This window comes from Parasteatoda tepidariorum, chromosome 1 (assembly GCF_043381705.1).
Source record: "Parasteatoda tepidariorum isolate YZ-2023 chromosome 1, CAS_Ptep_4.0, whole genome shotgun sequence".
NCBI classification, from domain to species: Eukaryota; Metazoa; Arthropoda; class Arachnida; order Araneae; family Theridiidae; genus Parasteatoda; species Parasteatoda tepidariorum.
The window spans coordinates 47,674,120-47,691,392 of NC_092204.1; the positions used below are offsets into that span (position 1 = coordinate 47,674,120).

At 29.9% G+C, this 17,273-nt stretch overlaps 1 protein-coding gene across 5 annotated transcripts in view; it reads left to right on the forward strand.

The window, feature by feature from the left end:
- Positions 1-17,273, forward strand: part of LOC107454917 (sialin-like) — a 62,586-nt gene that overhangs the window by 41,722 nt on the left and 3,591 nt on the right. For all 5 annotated transcript variants that reach the window (XM_016072259.3, XM_071179805.1, XM_016072256.3 and 2 more), the window contains exons 4-11: positions 324-523; positions 2,187-2,420; positions 5,540-5,720; positions 7,787-7,914; positions 8,231-8,380; positions 9,712-9,844; positions 11,620-11,775; positions 17,066-17,151. In XM_016072259.3, the coding sequence (XP_015927745.1) occupies positions 356-523; positions 2,187-2,420; positions 5,540-5,720; positions 7,787-7,914; positions 8,231-8,380; positions 9,712-9,844; positions 11,620-11,775; positions 17,066-17,151 (1,236 nt within the window). In that variant the 5' untranslated portion in view covers positions 324-355. The remainder of the gene's footprint in view (positions 1-323; positions 524-2,186; positions 2,421-5,539; positions 5,721-7,786; positions 7,915-8,230; positions 8,381-9,711; positions 9,845-11,619; positions 11,776-17,065; positions 17,152-17,273) is intronic.

Genomic DNA, 17,273 nt, shown 5'->3' on the forward strand with positions numbered 1-17,273 from the left:
TATATATATATATATATACCCAGTTAACCAATAACTACGTCTATTTCTAAAATATTTTTTAATCAAAAATGTCATTACCATACATGATGGTAATTTTCTTCTTCTCCGTGTACCAAGCTTGGTCTTTAGCTTGCTGATAATGAAAGATTTTTTTAGGTGTGGTTTTTCGCCAAAGCTAGATAATCTTGTTTATGTTTGTACAAGTATTGTTTATTTAAAATCTCATGATTCATGATTTCGCTTAAAATAAATTCAAAATGAACAATATTATTAGCATTGTTTATTTTGAATTTATTTCGAATTTTATGATTTATTATTTTTAGGACATGTGCCGATTAGATATGTTTTGACCTTTATGGGATTCCTTAGTTTCACAGTTCTGAATATGATGAGAGTGGACATAAGCGTTGGTATCGTGTGTATGGTTAATTGGAAAAATTTAACTGATATCTCTGAAGGTCAGTCGTGCTCTTACGATTCCTCAGTGACCAATTCTTCAGTTAATGTAAGATCAGACGATGAGGTAATCTCTGCTTGTATTTGCGCATTTATTTACTTAAATTAAATTATTGTTTAATTTTTATTCATTAATAATGTTAAAACACAAAAAAGTATGTTAACATATCGTTCATGTGCTGCAATAGTGGTACAACTCAAAAAACATGTTTTGGACTGAGAACAGGTGTAAATATGAAAATACACATTCTTTCAGCAGCAATACCAGCACAAATCACAATTCAAATTGAAGGTAATCTTCGTTTAAGCAAACGAAAGCATTTCTTATGCATTTTCTTTAGCAAGGAAAACTTTAAGCCCACTTATCTCAAAACATGATTTTTTGAGTTGTGCCGCTAATGCAGCCCATAAGCGATAAGTTAAATCATAATAATCAAGACTATTTTTAAGAAGAAACATATGCTTGGAAACTTTTTATATTAATAAACAAGCACATAAGTTAGCAAATAAAATCCTTGTAGTCCCTACGATGCAATTCAATCATTTGAAGCAAAATTTTTTATTAAAGGTGTTTTATGTAATTTTTTTTATGAATTTAAGCCAAAATAAGTGAAAAATACAATGGTTAGCATTTTAATAATTTAGGGTTACTAAGTACAGCATGAATCCATGATGTCACTTTCTGCGTTAAAGATAAAATCTTCCAAACAATAATTTATCAAATTCGCACTTGTTCAGATCTAAGAGAAGCAGTTATTTATCACTAAAATTTCGATAATTTTCAAAATTAATTATTAAGAAATATTTGAATATAAATGAAAAAAAAACTACTTTTTTATGGATTTTATATTTTAGTACAAGTATCATTTCGATTACCTACCAGTTACGTTAATCATATAATGAATCTTCTGACTGTTATTTGTAATAGTATATTAATCTAATTTGCACCACAAAAATAATAGTTCTAAAAAGATTAATAAATTTAGACAACAATTTAAATAAATTTATCATAAAATGTTGCGTGTTAAGGTAACATAGAATTACGTTTTAATTCAGAAGCAACTCTTTTAGCTTTGAAATCGCTTTGGAAGTATTAAAAAATAGCTAATATCAAAAACGTAATAATGGCAGAGAATAATAAAAAACATAAATATTACAGGTGCCGCTAAATTAAGGATGCAAAAATATTTTGTAGGAAAGCGATACCTTTAGGACTTCTTTTTTCAATTTCTGGAGAAGATGCATATTTTATCAGCATTTAATTTTAAAATTCGTGAACATTTATTTCATTATGTAATTGTCGTTGAACATTCGACCCAATTTTCGGTTAACTACTTCTAATGTTCAACTTCTCAGTCTTGTAATTTTAAACCAAATCCGGAAAACAAGGTAATGTCTGGATCAAGTATTGAAAGAAATTAGCCTTCGTGGAAGACTTTTTGAGGAAACTAACCCGCATTAGCGTTACATGGGGATTTAGACCACGAGAACCTCACACGGTTATTCTGACAGCAAAGGGATCCTAACCCATGATCCATCTACCACTGAGGATATTTCACGTATCGCTCAGCTATCGCTGGGATTCGAACCCGGTTCACCTCATTGGAAGGTGAACGTTCTTACTCCTGAGATACCACGTTCACCTGAAGATTTAGTCAATTTGTAGAAATTCAATATTCTATGTGTCATTTTTTTAAACATTTAAACAATAATATAACCTTTTTTTTTAGGATGGCCCTTTTACGATATCTACTCTTATGCAAGGAGTTATTTTGGCCGGTTACTTTTATGGATTGTTGGCAACTCAATATCTAGGTGTGATATTGTGTGAAAGATTAAGTGCTAAATATCTTCTTCTGAGCGGGGTGTTCATTTCTTCATTGTGTACAGTTCTCGTGCCTGCGGCTGCTCATTCAAGTGGAATCGGTTTAAGTGTCGTGCAAATTTTCAAAGGAGCTGGACTAGTACGTTAATCATTTACTTTTTAAAAGTAAAGATTTTATTTCTTTCTTTTCTGATTTGCATTACAGCCTACCTATTATCATTTTAATTACAAGCAACAAAAAAATAAAATTTAATATTAGATAATTGGTGCACGTGAAGTTAATCGTAATTTATCTTGGAAAAATGTAATTATTGAAAAATTTTTTGAACATAATACGGTGTTACTAATGTTGTTTTTCGAGAATCTAAAATCAAGTGTTCAAATCAAATTATTAGCTAAAATTTTTTTCAAATTAGATTCACATAAATTTTTATTTTTAAAAAGACTGCTTTATTTTTGCCTTTTCATTTAGAATTTCAAAATACAAGGATTGTAGTATTTAGCAGTGTTCTGTTTTCCTAAAAATAAATATCCTAGTGATTGTTGTAGTAGGTAGACGTTGAATTGCTGGAGCTATAATAAGGCACGCAAAAAATCGGTTGGACGCTTTAAAACGTAAAAAAATAAATAGATAAAAAAATAAATATAAATAAATAATTTCGGTAAAAATTGAGACTAATATTTATTTTGAAAGGAATATTCATATTATTAAGACATATCACAAATATATTAAAAATGCATAAGGAATATATCGAAAAAAGGACATTTTAAATTTCCTTATTTTGTTTTTAAAGGATAAAACTTCCTCCGTTAGACTTAAAAACCTTTGCTCTGCTCATTTAACCGAGTGTCTTAAAAAACACCAAAAACTTCCAAAAATTCGTTTAAGAAAAATAGAAAAAGAAGATATAAATATATTGTTTTAATGTGATCTGCTTAGGAAACCAATACCACTAAACTTCAAAAATAGTGTAGTTTTTGATGGTCAACAAATTAAAATTTTTTTTCCATTCTTATCACATTTGATGAAATGATAATTATTACCTAGGAATCAGTAAAAAATACACCATTTCACATTTCATACTGTTATATTTTGGCTTGAAGCTAATTAAATGACATTTACTTCACCATCTAAATTACTAACTTGCTTGGGAGTTCAGCTAATAGAAATAGTTCTAGACGAAGCCTCTTCAACCTAACCGTTAGTTTGGAACTAGTACCAGAAATTCATCTAGGTATCGTTCATGAATACATTTCAATACAATACATTTCAATTCGAGAGAAATTCCTACCAAACCGTTAGTTTGGAACTACTACCAGAACTTCATCTTGGGATCATTCATAAATAATAGCTAATACAATTCATTCGATAATACAATTCGCTAATACATTTCAATTCGAGTGAAATTTCTCTTTATCATCAGAGATAAAGTCCCAATGCCCCCCCCCCTAAAATTTATAATTCTCATTTGATACCAAGGATTTTTGGGATAATGATTTGAAGATGTGAAATCGAGGGTATTGTGTAATTCACGCAAAGAACTTATTTTATACAAGAATAAGTTCTTTGTGTATATTTCGGCAAAATTTGAAAGCACTGTTCGTCTATGGTTCCACAGTGACTGGAAACAATATTGGAGCTCCATAGCGGCAATTGACGTAGATCTCTTTATAGGTCTTAGGATAGGAGTTTGGAAATTTATAATTTGTTTCAATTTTTCTCTGAATTAGTTATAAGGGTCTCAATACCACATCATATTCAACCTTTGGTCTTATTGGTGGTGTAAAGAGTCATCCTGAGTGTAATTCCAGGCTGGTGAGTCAAGCGTTTGAGAATCTTAGTTCTATTTTCACCACAAGCAACAGATTTCATTATTTGACCATTCCAGTTTAGTTTTGAATCAAAGACCATACTCAAATATGTAAAGCTTTTGGTTTTTGTTAATAATTAATCTGATATTTATGTCACGATGTTTAGAACTGAATATGAAAAATTGAGAGATGACTTGATCCGAGTTCATTTTTATCTGACCACTTTTCAAAATCCATCATGGTTTTTTTCCGCATAAATTCAAAGCCTATAAACGTAATCCTAATTACCAAAATTCACGGAGTAACTTCATCATTAGATTAAAGAAACCAGATTCAGGAAGAATTTATATGATGGAGCTACTTTGATTTTGTATTAATTTTTAAAACAGGCATCATAGATTGTGCTGACATATTATAAAAAGTCCCTTAAAGTAAGAATTATTTTTATTATCTTGATTTTCTTAGTGAATTAAATATCTAATAGGAGGCTAAATTTCACGCAAATTTCTTTGAGATTACAATTCATTTGAGTAATTCTGTCATAGTTTGTTCTGAAACGTGAATATTTGAAAACGTTCTGCTGCACTTAAAACTGCACAGTTTGTTCTTGGTTTATCGTAGCTAATTTTTTTCTTTTCATTAAATTTTAAATTTCAAATGCAGCTGATAGAAAATTGTTTTAGTCATTATAAATCATCCTCTGTATAGCATGCTCTTGAAAACTTTAGAGTTAATTTGTGTTTGTAAGCAAACATGCCAAATGCTCGTGGTCAGCATTTTGATGGCCCTTTAATGTAACGTTTTTAAATTGAAGAATTGCATGCAAAAGTTAGATTTATGAGCTATCTGTGCAATTATGAAGCGGTTCAAAACTTCACTATTAAACCAGTAAAATATGCCAGACAAATGTAAATAGAAAGAAAGAATTATATATTGTCTACAGAAAAAATTTCCTTCCCCACAAACTCTAAGTCTATCTACTTCGATGATAACGATAAATAGCACATTTCACAGAGGAGAGCTCCTCTCTCCTCTGATTTTTTCTCGTCGTCCCGAATCTAGACTTTTTTTATATATTGACAAAACTTTATATTTGAAATAGTTTAACCTTATAATCATAATCACCGCCGATTCTCCAGACAAATGGGGAGTTCTTTACATAGGCATACTATAGATGATTTGATTGGATAAGGTTTCTGACAGAAAAGTGTGGTTTAGTTTACCGTTATACTTACAATAAGCAAAAATATGCTAAAAAGGAACTGCAGAGATTTTCAAATTAAATGATTTAATTTGTAACATATGTGCTTATTTCGGCAAGTAGTAACACTGTCATTAAATAAACGAAATCATATATCATTCTTATGTGAATTTTGAACACAACAGTCTAGATGTTATTTTTGCAGAACATATTTCAAACTTTTAAATAGTGTATTCCTTTTTTAGGGAATCGTCATTCCAGCTTTTAACACATTGATTGGAAAATGGATACCATTAAGTGAGAGGTTTTATTCAATGTGCATTATAGGTAGTGGAGTGCCATTTGGGAGATTTTTAGGAACTTTAATTTCTGGAAAAATCTGTAAAAACGAAAATCTGGGATGGTCGCATATATTCTATATCTTTGGTAAGTGAAACAGGTTTTTTTTTTTTAAAAATTCACACTTTGAAAACATAATTTATACCGAATTCACTTGCTCTATGCTAAAAGAGCTTTGTCTCTCATTGAATAAGAGAATTTTATAAAACAAGTTTACAATGAGTAAAATTTTTTTTTCGAGATCTAAATTGTCCTACCCCCATGATATTCGCACTATAAAAATTAAAGATCAAATTATGGTAAAAAGTACCGGCACTCAGGCTGCCTTTACTTTTTACCATAATTCACTATCATTGGAACATGTTATAGAACAAAAAATCTGATAAACCGTATTTTTTACAGCATTAATTACTGTAAAATCACGGAATCACTCCGATTAAAGAAATATTACTGTATAAATCGGGATACTATATTTTAACGATTAAAAATTAGTTTTACGGATGATGTACTCAAAGTAGAAGGAATTTAAACTGCAATTTGATCTGGAATTTTTTGTAGTGCAGTGTACCATTTATGATTTGCTTAGTGTTCATCACTTCTACAGTCTTGAATCAAACACTTTGATTTTCATATCTAACTTTTGTATATTTGTGCACGGCTCTTGAATTTTTAGATGCAAATATATATTTATTCGCAACTCTAGTTGACTTTTATAAAAACCTTTTGCTTTTGTACCCGGTCTTTATATTTTTGAACACAACCCTAAAGTTAAAGAGGAATCAAGATCGTACAGTATTAAGTACGAAAAGCCTTGTTTTATTGATTAATCATTTTGTAATATGCATAATTGCATATCGGTTAAATATAAGTTTAATATTTAAGAGATCAAGGATAAAACACAATTTTTACTAAGTGTATTGAGCATAGTGAATAAAATTATTAATGAATTCCGTTTACGCAACCCTAAATGACCAACTTTCTTACAGCGGAACCCTGATTTTACAGAATATATGAACACAACTATGATCCTATTAACTAATAAAAGACTGATTTATTTTGAAAATATTTAAAAAGATGAATGAAATGTTTTCATAGTTTTATCACTAACAATCTTCAAATAGGTTTTATGTCTGACAGTTGAATTCACAGTCTTGCACTGAGAATGTATGGTCAAGAGTACCAGAATATGGTAAAATTTACCGTATATTTGTCTGTATAGGAACAGCAAAATGTTCGGTAATTTTTACCGAAGGTAATTTTTTGGTAAATGTAACAAATATGTGACAAAACTTGGCAAATGAGGTAAGATATGGTAATTTTATCATAATACCTTAAAGCATGGCATAAAAACCATTTATTCTGTAAAATTAACTTTGCTGTCGAATTATGGTCAATTACTTTAAACTGAATTATGGATTTTAGATTTCATTGAAATGAAAACTTAAAAAAATGCCCCAAGGAAGTGCTTAAAATTATTGCGTTAAAAGGGATAATTTTGAAAACATGTTTCTTTAACGAATTTAAATATTATATTTTGATTTGAAAAGCACGATACGAAATACTATTGCATATTTTTATAAATGCATGTTTTTCTCATAATTCACTAAATAAAATGTTTTTTTTTGTCGCTTTTTTAAAAAAAAAATAGAGCCATTTCTTTTTATTGACAATTTGCTTCGTAAAGACAGCCGATGTATTAAGCAAATACTAAATTACTGATTAGATACAGACATAATTACAGGTTTCAAAAATGTTTTATCGGAACCTCTTTAACTCTTCCACGGTACCTTAGAATTCCGCGGAACCCCATTTGGGAACCAATGATCAAGAAAATAATATTTAAATAAGTATCAGACTTTTGATTTTTTGATCTCTCTATTTATATGGGGGCTATAAAGAATCTGAGAAAAAATGGAGAATATAAAATAGGATGAAATTCATTAATTAATTTTAAATGGAAATTTAGCGTATATGCGGGAATATTTGCATAAAGTGATTTAAATAATTAATTATTTTTCTATCAAAGCATGGATAGTTAAAAAAATTTCAAGTGGTTATGTCACTTTTTGTAAATATTTCCGTTAAAATCTTTCGATGTTTTTCAAAACCCATTCCATTTATCCAAAATCTAATGGTTATTATTATTTTTATAGGTGGAATGGGATTTATTTATTGTATATTATGGGTTGCCTTCATTTTTGAGTCACCATTGACTCATCCATACATCACTTATAACGAAATGATTCGAATTTTAAAAAGTAGAGTGATTTTACCTCAACCAGTAAGTATAATTTATTAAAATATATTGAAATATTTATTCTTAAAATAATATTGGATTTATCGAATTCTTTTATTATGCCAAAGTAATAATTCGAAATTCTCGAAATGATATAAAAACTACCTTAAAAAGAGTGACTTTCAATGCTGTAATTAAAATTATTTTCGGATAAAGTGTATGTGATACAGGTTCTGGGGCTAAATCCGAAAACTTTGAAAACTTTGCAAACTGTGAAAGGAATCAATAAAAAGCTTTTTTGATTCATTGCTATGCTATCAAAATAATGTCTACCTATTTTGCTGTAATTTTATATTTTCAGAAAACAGTCGTACCTTGGAAGTACATTCTGAAATCGATACATGTGTGGGCTTACTTTATTCTTGGATTTTCTTCGTATTGGGTTCTTAGCATTTACACGACACTCGTCCCAACATTTTTGAGTACAGTCCTGAAATTTGACATTGAAATGGTAAGTTTAATTTTGTATGACGCTTTTGGTCGTAAAATAATAAAAAGGTTTTTGTAACCAGATCTGCAAGTACGCAAACTGTAACACAACATGTGAATCTCTTCCTTTTTCAGTGGCAAGTCATATTTTGCAAATAAGAATATTGTACAAAATGGAGATTAGGATCCCAAATGTTAAAAAACAATTAGGTTGAAAAACTAATTTATTCAAGATTATAGCAGAACATCGAATGGCATTATAGATGTAAAAGTGTAAATGTAATGAGTGAAAGGGTAGTGGACGTTTAAAATTATAGTTTGATACTAGAAACATGCATGAGCATAAAGAATGTGCTCATTATAGGACTAATATAATAATTTACGTAATAATTTTAATTATTTTTTCACTCACCTGAAAGCAAGGCGACTCAGAGTAAGTTCTCTCTGTGCAAGAGAAAATTGTAGATTTTAACAATTCTAACTGAACGCGCCTGCGAGGAAGATGCAATGGACTTTGAAGTCGTCCCCATATCGCAGATTGTCTACCAGGAGAATTGTTGAGAGCAGGGCTCAAAATATGGCTCCCTTGTATAAGTAAAAGGAAAGTTTAAAACACTTAAAAATTGACAAAAAAAAACAGAGTAATTTGTTTGAGAAGGGAAAATATTAAAAAAAAACTAATTAAAATAAATTTTAGTATTTTTAAAGTTATTTTTCTTTATAAATACGATTTCTGAAGGTTGTTAATAAAGTTTGCTATTCCTAAAGGTTGCTTAACTTTTTAGGTCCCTCTGTAGTATTTAGGTATTTTATGGTGTTTTCAGCAAAAATAATGCGAAGCAAAAAAAATTAAAAAAAAAAAAAACTTTGCTCCTACAAGATTTCTGTCAGGAAGCAGTTATTTCAACCGAGCACAGTATTTTATAAAATACTGAAGGATAGTCAAATAGAATTTCAATAAAATGTAACTAAAATTAAAATAAGTTGTTCTTATTGCTTAAAGTTTAATAAAAATTTCAAATTTTTTGAAATGACTAGTAATTTATGTCGTGTTCTTGAGTTTTAATTGTTTGCAATTATGGCTATAACTATAATAAGAATTATGATTTTATGTAATTATGATTATAGTTGTTATCAAAATTATTAATAATTGCAATTATGACTACTATATTAATTTACTTTATGATTGCTATTTATCACGATTATTTACAATTACTGTTTGTAATCAATTATACTTTATCCAAATCTGCGACATTTATATTTAAACAATTGTAATAGTTTGTACTATAAATATTTAACAATATTTTTAAAAAAAAATTATAATAATTATATTTTTACTTTCGTTATTTTTAGGTTGGAGCCTGGTCTTCTTTGCCTTACGTATTTGAATTGATATTCTTTATTTATTCCTGTGTGCTTAATGACAGACTAAAAAGAGTGGCAAGAATAAGATCTGCAATTGTTCATAAGTGGTCGATTGTCGTTGGTAAGAATAAACATTTTTTTTTTGGTTTTAAAACCGTTTAATGTTACCAAATACGCATCGTACATTTCAATTTTACCTAACGCTTCTTGTATGCTTAAGAGTTATACACTATTAGAAATTTCTCGGAAAAAATGGGTAAATAACAATGAACTTAATTGTTATTTTTTAAATATTTCTAAAAAAAAAACATTTAAAAAAACCTTAAAGAAAGAAGATGGTATTTTAACTGTGAGAAAAACAGTTGATTAACTGTTTGTACCTAATACGGTTAAACAACCAGAATTTTATTGCACCAACTATTCTCTCCTAATGAAGTCACTTAGTTCTTTGCTGCTGGGTACATATTATAGCCGAGAAGGCTAATTTATAATAGAGGGATCTCATGATCGGCAGAACGAGGGTTCATGTCCAAGCGATGATGCCATAATTTTTCTATTTGATAAACCCTGCCTTAACTCTACTACCAATTACCTAACGAAAATCTTAGTCTTAAACTCCAGTTAAATTTATTTTTTATGGTTTTGAAACCTTGCTAGTTGCAAATGATTAGAAAAACGTATAGTTTTGTATTCATGGTTTTTTAACCATTCTAGTCGTAAATGGCTTCAAAACCGTAAAGTTTAAAAATGTTCTTACCGTCAACTTTACGGTTAATTGGAGGGACAGAATGCTGCCGGTTATTTTACCATAATTTTGGAATGGAAATTCTAATAGTGCATATTTAATATTTATCTGACAAGATTTGGTGTAAGAGGAAGAATAACGCGAAGTATGAAAAATTAAGATTTACTCCTTTTTTTTAATTGGCATTTATTGATAAGAATTTCAAGTGTGTTGCTTTTTTCCAATTTTTTTAATCGAGATTCGTTGGAATTTAAAAGAGAATAAGAGAATTGTATTTCAATAACTCTGCAAATGGACTGTAAGCACTAATTATTTATTTAACACTTTTAGTACACAAATATTTTCACTGTTGTATAGACACATCCGCTTAATTGCGGAACTCAATAAACACTAATTGAAATATTTAAAACTCTAAGAGATGGCGCTTGCGTCGCAGTGGGCACGAACAAGAATAACAACACTTGCAATTTAAGAGACATATTTCAAATATTTTTTTCTTTTTTTTTTGGTGACAGAAACCACTTTCTCTTGACATGTACTCTTAATTTAACTTTAATGCTTTAATAAACAATGAGCGAATAAAAAATATACCATGAATCATGTACTAAGTTGGACGAGCTTACCTGAAATACTCAAGAAGTTCTCAAAGAGTTTACCTAAAATGTGATAATTTCTTGCCCGGCTCAAAAGCATACTCTCTATAAGCAAACCAGCCTTTTGTTTAACTATGGATTTGGATTTTTGACACTCAAAGTACGGGGTGTGGCCACTATCAGTTGAATATGGTCTTATGAAATAGAACAGAAGTATGATCTCTTTTTGTGTCTTTCTCATTTTGTGTATTATACCATATCTCTAGAAGTGACAAAATGCACTATTTTAAAGAAATCGATCAAAATATCGAAATCGGTTTAATTATGTACAGAGTGTTAAATTTTACATCCATTCACTTCTTGAACTTCATTACACGATACTATGGTGCAATTTAAAGATAAACATCTCATTAAATTTACTTAAAACTTTTACTATATTGATGCTCAATGATGAAACGATATTTCCGAGAGTGCAATTGTGTTTTTTTACGCTTACGAACAGTGTCGGTTACCCTTATAAACCTGGTTTTCTTTACCCTATATTATTTCTCTTCTTAGGTCTAATTGGTTTTGCTGCGTTCTTTTTGGGTCTCCCTTTCTCTGGTTGTGATCGAGTTATTGCTATTTCTTGCCTCGTTATGGCTATGGCTTTCTACGGAATAATCATTGGTTCTGCTTCTCATGTACCTATGGCATTGTCTCCTCGATATGCAGGTTAGTATATGAATAATTTACTTCGAAATATCAAATACTGATGAGTTTTTAAAATTAGAAAATTTTTTAAACCTTCAATTCCTTTGTGATGTTTTCAATAAGAACACTCAGAACCTATTGTTATATCAAAATCTATAGTTTTTTTTTGTAATGTAAAACGTTTTGCGCAAAATCAAAATATTTTTGGTTCAATGTAAATGTAAAACAGTAATGAATAGATATGCAAGAATACTTACTAGCTCTCTTAAGCATAACAAAAATAAATTATTTAGAGAATATGCATACAGTTTTAATTGCTTGTGCTGGAAAGATGTGCTTCTTATGTCAAATTGCTCTCGTCACAAAATTTCCAATTACGTTCTGTACAGGTAGACCGGCTATCATCACAGAAATAAGACAAAATNTTTAATGCATTTCTTTAAACCCCTTCCTCTTCACCATTTCCATAATTTGTTTTAGAATACTCAATAGTATATCAATAACTATTCAAACAAAGACAGAAAGGTTATATTTATTTTTTATTTATTTATTTTTATTTGTGTATACAAGCAGCAACTGTACAACATTATTTCAAAAGAAATTGACAGGTTATGTGTAGTAATGTTATATAAATTCTAAAGAAACCTTTCTGCATTTTTGTGCTGCAAATTCCTTTATTTGCTCATCACATTGTAAGTCCTTTGTTAAATCACAATTTATGGAAAGAACTGATAAATGATTTAGTCGATGGATCGACATTGTTGACCTATATTTGTTTTCTATGTATGAAATCCTGGAGAAAGAGCACTCAGCTTCACAGCTGGTGATTGGGAAAGTTAAAAAAATCTTTAAGATAGTATAGCAATTTGGGAAAACATCAACAAGTTTCTTTTCATAAATTAGCATAAAAATTTCACTGCAAGAGGTGTAAGACTCTGGCTTAGACTGAAGTAACTAAGATTTTAACTGAATGCACTCATTCACTAAATGCTCGTCTACGTCATCTGGAAAATAATCAACAATATTACGTACACTTTCCAGATCTATGCTTTCCATATTTTTGTCTTGCAAATCCATTGAAAATTTGAATTTCTAGCTGTACATCTCATAGACTTGGCTCCTTTTATTTAAATCCATAATCAGCTATCCAACGCAACGTTTAGCGTGTCTCTTTTAAATTTTTCTGCTCCGTATACTGAGAATTTATCTGTAGACTTATCTGAAAATTTTGGAGTATTTTTCTCTTGGTTATGTCATTTGAAAATATTCTGTTTTGTTCTTTGTGTTTTTTTATTGAAGCTGAATATATATTTTTCGGATCTTTACTTTGAAAATCAGTCATTTCATGTGAGAGGATGTTCTGTTCTTCAAATAGACTGCGGATAAGACCTCTTCCTTTTCACTTGTTAATAAACTTGTAGCTATTTCATTCTCGTTTTTATGTTCTAATTTGAAAAAAGTTTCAATTTTTGCACATTTCTTTCTTTCTTTTTCTCGATCTAGCTGTAATTTCCGTTTCTCAGCTCCACTTTTATATTTTCTTCCAACTTATTGTAAAATAAGACTTTGATATTTTTTCTGAAAATAAACAATCAGCTTGATAATTTTCTGGTAATAAACAGGGAACGAAATAATCCATGTAATATTGTTCCTCGCTTCACATTTTAATATTTTGTAATGAGTTCAGCAATTCACAAATTATCATTAAAAATCAATTAAAAAGTTCATTTAGTATTGAAAAAATACATTAAAAAGAAAAAAATACATGATTTATAATTCTTTTTACCAACTAAGAGCAGGAAATCTTTTTTTATACTGATTATGTACTTTCAATTATAAGTAAAATGAGAGAAAGGTCCGGTCTTTACAACTTTTAAGTTATCATTTATTAGTAAACTAAACAAGTTTGTCACTTTGACGACGAGAACAGAAGTGCGGAAAAAAAACAAAATTAAGTCGGGCGTTAAGCGGCGTGGCGGGAAGTCCCTCGTACTAGACGCGAAAAAATACACTGATGAAAAACAAGCAACGGAGAATTCCCCGTTCCGTTCGATAGACGCGCACATGCATGGGGTGATTGATCTCAGGATTGCCAACTTATAATAGTTTTTTTTTAACATTAGATATTCTTTTGAATTCAAAATATCACCTATTGTTTTCAGTGGGGACTGGGGCCCTTTGTAACCACGGGGCCCTGGGCTGCAGCCCAAAAAGCCCTTAAGTAGATCCGCCCCTGGTTAGAACCCTTTGGCGTCGGACTAACCATGGGAGGTTTGTCCAAATCACCATGTAAAGCAAATGTTTGTTAGCTCCATCATAAAGTCTTTCACGAAGGCTAGTTTGTCTCTACGATTGATCCAATAGTTCCCTTGCTTTCGAGGCTGACTTCAAAATTAGAAGGCTTATGGAGTTTATCATCAATTGCCTCAAAGTCAGAATTGAATCGGCAGATCAATGCCAGTTATAAAATGAAATACAATTTCTTTAAATCTTAGAACACTTAATGTCTCGCAATGAATATCACTCATTTGCTTTCATAAACACATCGGTTAATTCCGTGCTAGCACAATTAGTAAAATTTATAACAATAAACAGGAATAAACATTGGAGGATACGATATTTTACTTTGATTAGAAAATGTCATTATGTAAAAATTGTTAGCGCCTCAACCCAGAAAAAATTCTGATATTCTTAGCAAGTCCTCAGATGTCAAGAAAAGAGGTTAGTGTCAAGCTCTTCGTTAGATGGGTTTACAGTGCTAAAAAAGACCTCTGGGCGCTGGGTGTCGAAAAATGGAAGTTTATGACGTTGGATATACAATAATAGTGACCACTGAATAAGACTGCAACGCCAGCTTTAGGTTGTAGTGTCAAAGAAGAAAGAGTGGTAAGAAAACGACTTCCTGCTTGGTATTTTATCCAGAAAAATCACGCTATTTTTGATTTCCTTAATATATTACGAATTTAAAAACCAGTAATTGGAAATTTTACGCAGCGATTGGAGATTTTCCTATTTAAAAGCTTTTTGCACTCGAAACTTTAAAAAAAATTTGGTTACCTTTTTCCTCTTCTTCCTCAATGCAAAAAGTAAAAATGGTGATAGAAATTTTTGAAAAATTAGAATCGTCAGTGGGATTCTAAATGTTAATAAAATTATAATTTCAACACTGAGTGTTCACCATATAATCTTTGGACCAGGTTCTCTGCAGACATTTTAAAATTACACGTTGCAGTTGTTACGATAAAATATTACATCGGTTATAAAATAGCAGAGTGCGACCATATGTTATCTCCTGAGAAAGAGAGAACTAGGGTAAACTAACCAGTGAAGAAACACTTAAGCTTCGCTTGCCTTTCAAAAAATCACATTAATTTCAAAATTCGTAATTTTATTTAAATGACAGTGTCAACATATTTGTTACTAATTGCAAATCATGTAAAAAAATTGTAGAGAACTTACATAATATTGTTGTAAAATTTTGGAGGTTCAAATAACAAGTAGTAAGAAGACCAAATGAAGGAACAGCTCTTACCAGTGAATGAACACCCAGTAAAGGAACACTTAATTTTGGTTATTTTTTAATGCTTTTTATGAGTTTATAAGCCATACAAATATTTGAAAACAAGCCTATTCTTGAAATTATAACATATAAATACTTGGAAAATGTAAACTTTTTTTTGTAATGATGAATTGAAAATTAAAGTGTCAACATATTAAAACATACTGTTCATTCACTGGGAAATCTATGCCCAGTAAAGGAACATGCCTGCTCCCCCACTGGTCAGAAGTTGTTTTTCGCATTTTTAACATACTTTTGATGCGGAACATCACTAAAGGTACAAGAAAATTAAAGTCATAATTGCAATTAATAATTCTGATAGCAGCTATATAATCAAAATTACATAAAATCATATTTTTTATTATAGTTATAGCCATAATTGAAAATGAAAATTAAAACCACATGCTCCTTCACTGGTTTTTCATCGTTTGGTGATCCAGTGAATAAACACCCCCTTATCTCAGTACCTTATTATGTTATGATGCTTAAAAAAATAAAACGTAACTTCAATAACTATATTTTAAATTCTCTTTTTCACGGTGAGAAAATTAAAACTATTACATGCATTTAATTCCACTTCAAACATATAAATACAAACACTCATCTTATAATTTTTTCAAAGAAACAAGGTGTTGCAGAGATAATAACAAATTCAAAAATTTTTCCGGTAAAGTCTATTTGACCAGGTAATCCAAAACATTGCTAGATGATTTCCTATTGTTTGGCAGTAAGCTATTGTTACCAATCAATCTAAAGAAAAACTTTCAAATTCTTATTTTTGATAAATATATATGAAATGTTCCTTCACTGGTTGGTTTACCCTATAACAGGGAATTAAAGAATTTGAATTGAAAGAGAAATAAAGAATTTTGAATTACATTTGATCATTCGCTGAATATCCTACACAAAATCTTCCTTCAAAAAACAAAATCACGAGGGAGTTAAAATTTATCTGAGAGAATGTAGCTAAGTAACAAAGTTGCTGGAATCTTTTTGTTTTTCGTTGATTTTATCTGTGAACATTTTTTTCATGCGAAAACTGAAAACCTTCGCTGAAGATAATATGGATTACAGCATCTAAACTGAATAAACAAGTTGGTTTTCTGCGGTTTTTTCTGTTGTAAAGTTTAGTGAAAAATCTAGAGTACGTGGCATTTTTCTGAAAACCTAACATTACAAGTCTATTAGTTTAATTATTTCCTTAGTTTAATGTTGTAATTCTACTGAGTGCCCGTGAAAATGGCTGGCGACTTGAAAAAGCAATTGGAAAAGAAATTGAGAAGATAGAAACGCATATTTTACTGCGTTCTACTTTGGAAACAAGATTTTTATCTCATAAAGTTTAAAATTAGTTGAAAAATTTCGTTAAAAGATGGCACTGCTAATGTTAGAAAATTGCAAAATTATGTTTTCGGAATTACCACATTTTTCGGCAATAGTATGATAAAAGTAATAGATACCAGTCAGAAATATTTATGTTGGAATGGTCTGACATACAGCTGAAAGAAACGAGTTTTTTAGTTTGCAACTCCATCTGTTGATAAACTCTGTAAGTAATTTTAAAATTTGATGAAAAAGACAGTCTGTTTCTTAACGAAACATACATTTGTATCTCCCTTCATTTTCTTGTAGTTTTTTTTCAAATGTTTGATCGTGTTTGAGAGGTCTGGTATATGATGCTATTGATATTCGAAAGGCGTTTTTGTTTATACAGAATAAATATGTTTTTTAACTATTCTTCTTATATTCCAGATAAAATTTCTGTAATAATGAACACATTTGGTGCTATAACGGGTATAATTCCACCTACTATGATGGGTCTTTTAACTAAAGAAAAAGTAAGAAATATTTAATATACTTTAAATAAATAAGGGTATGAATTGGTGCTTATCAGCATTTAAGGCCGGAAACATTTTTAGTTATCAGTACTGTCACCAAACAATAACTGGTGATATATATA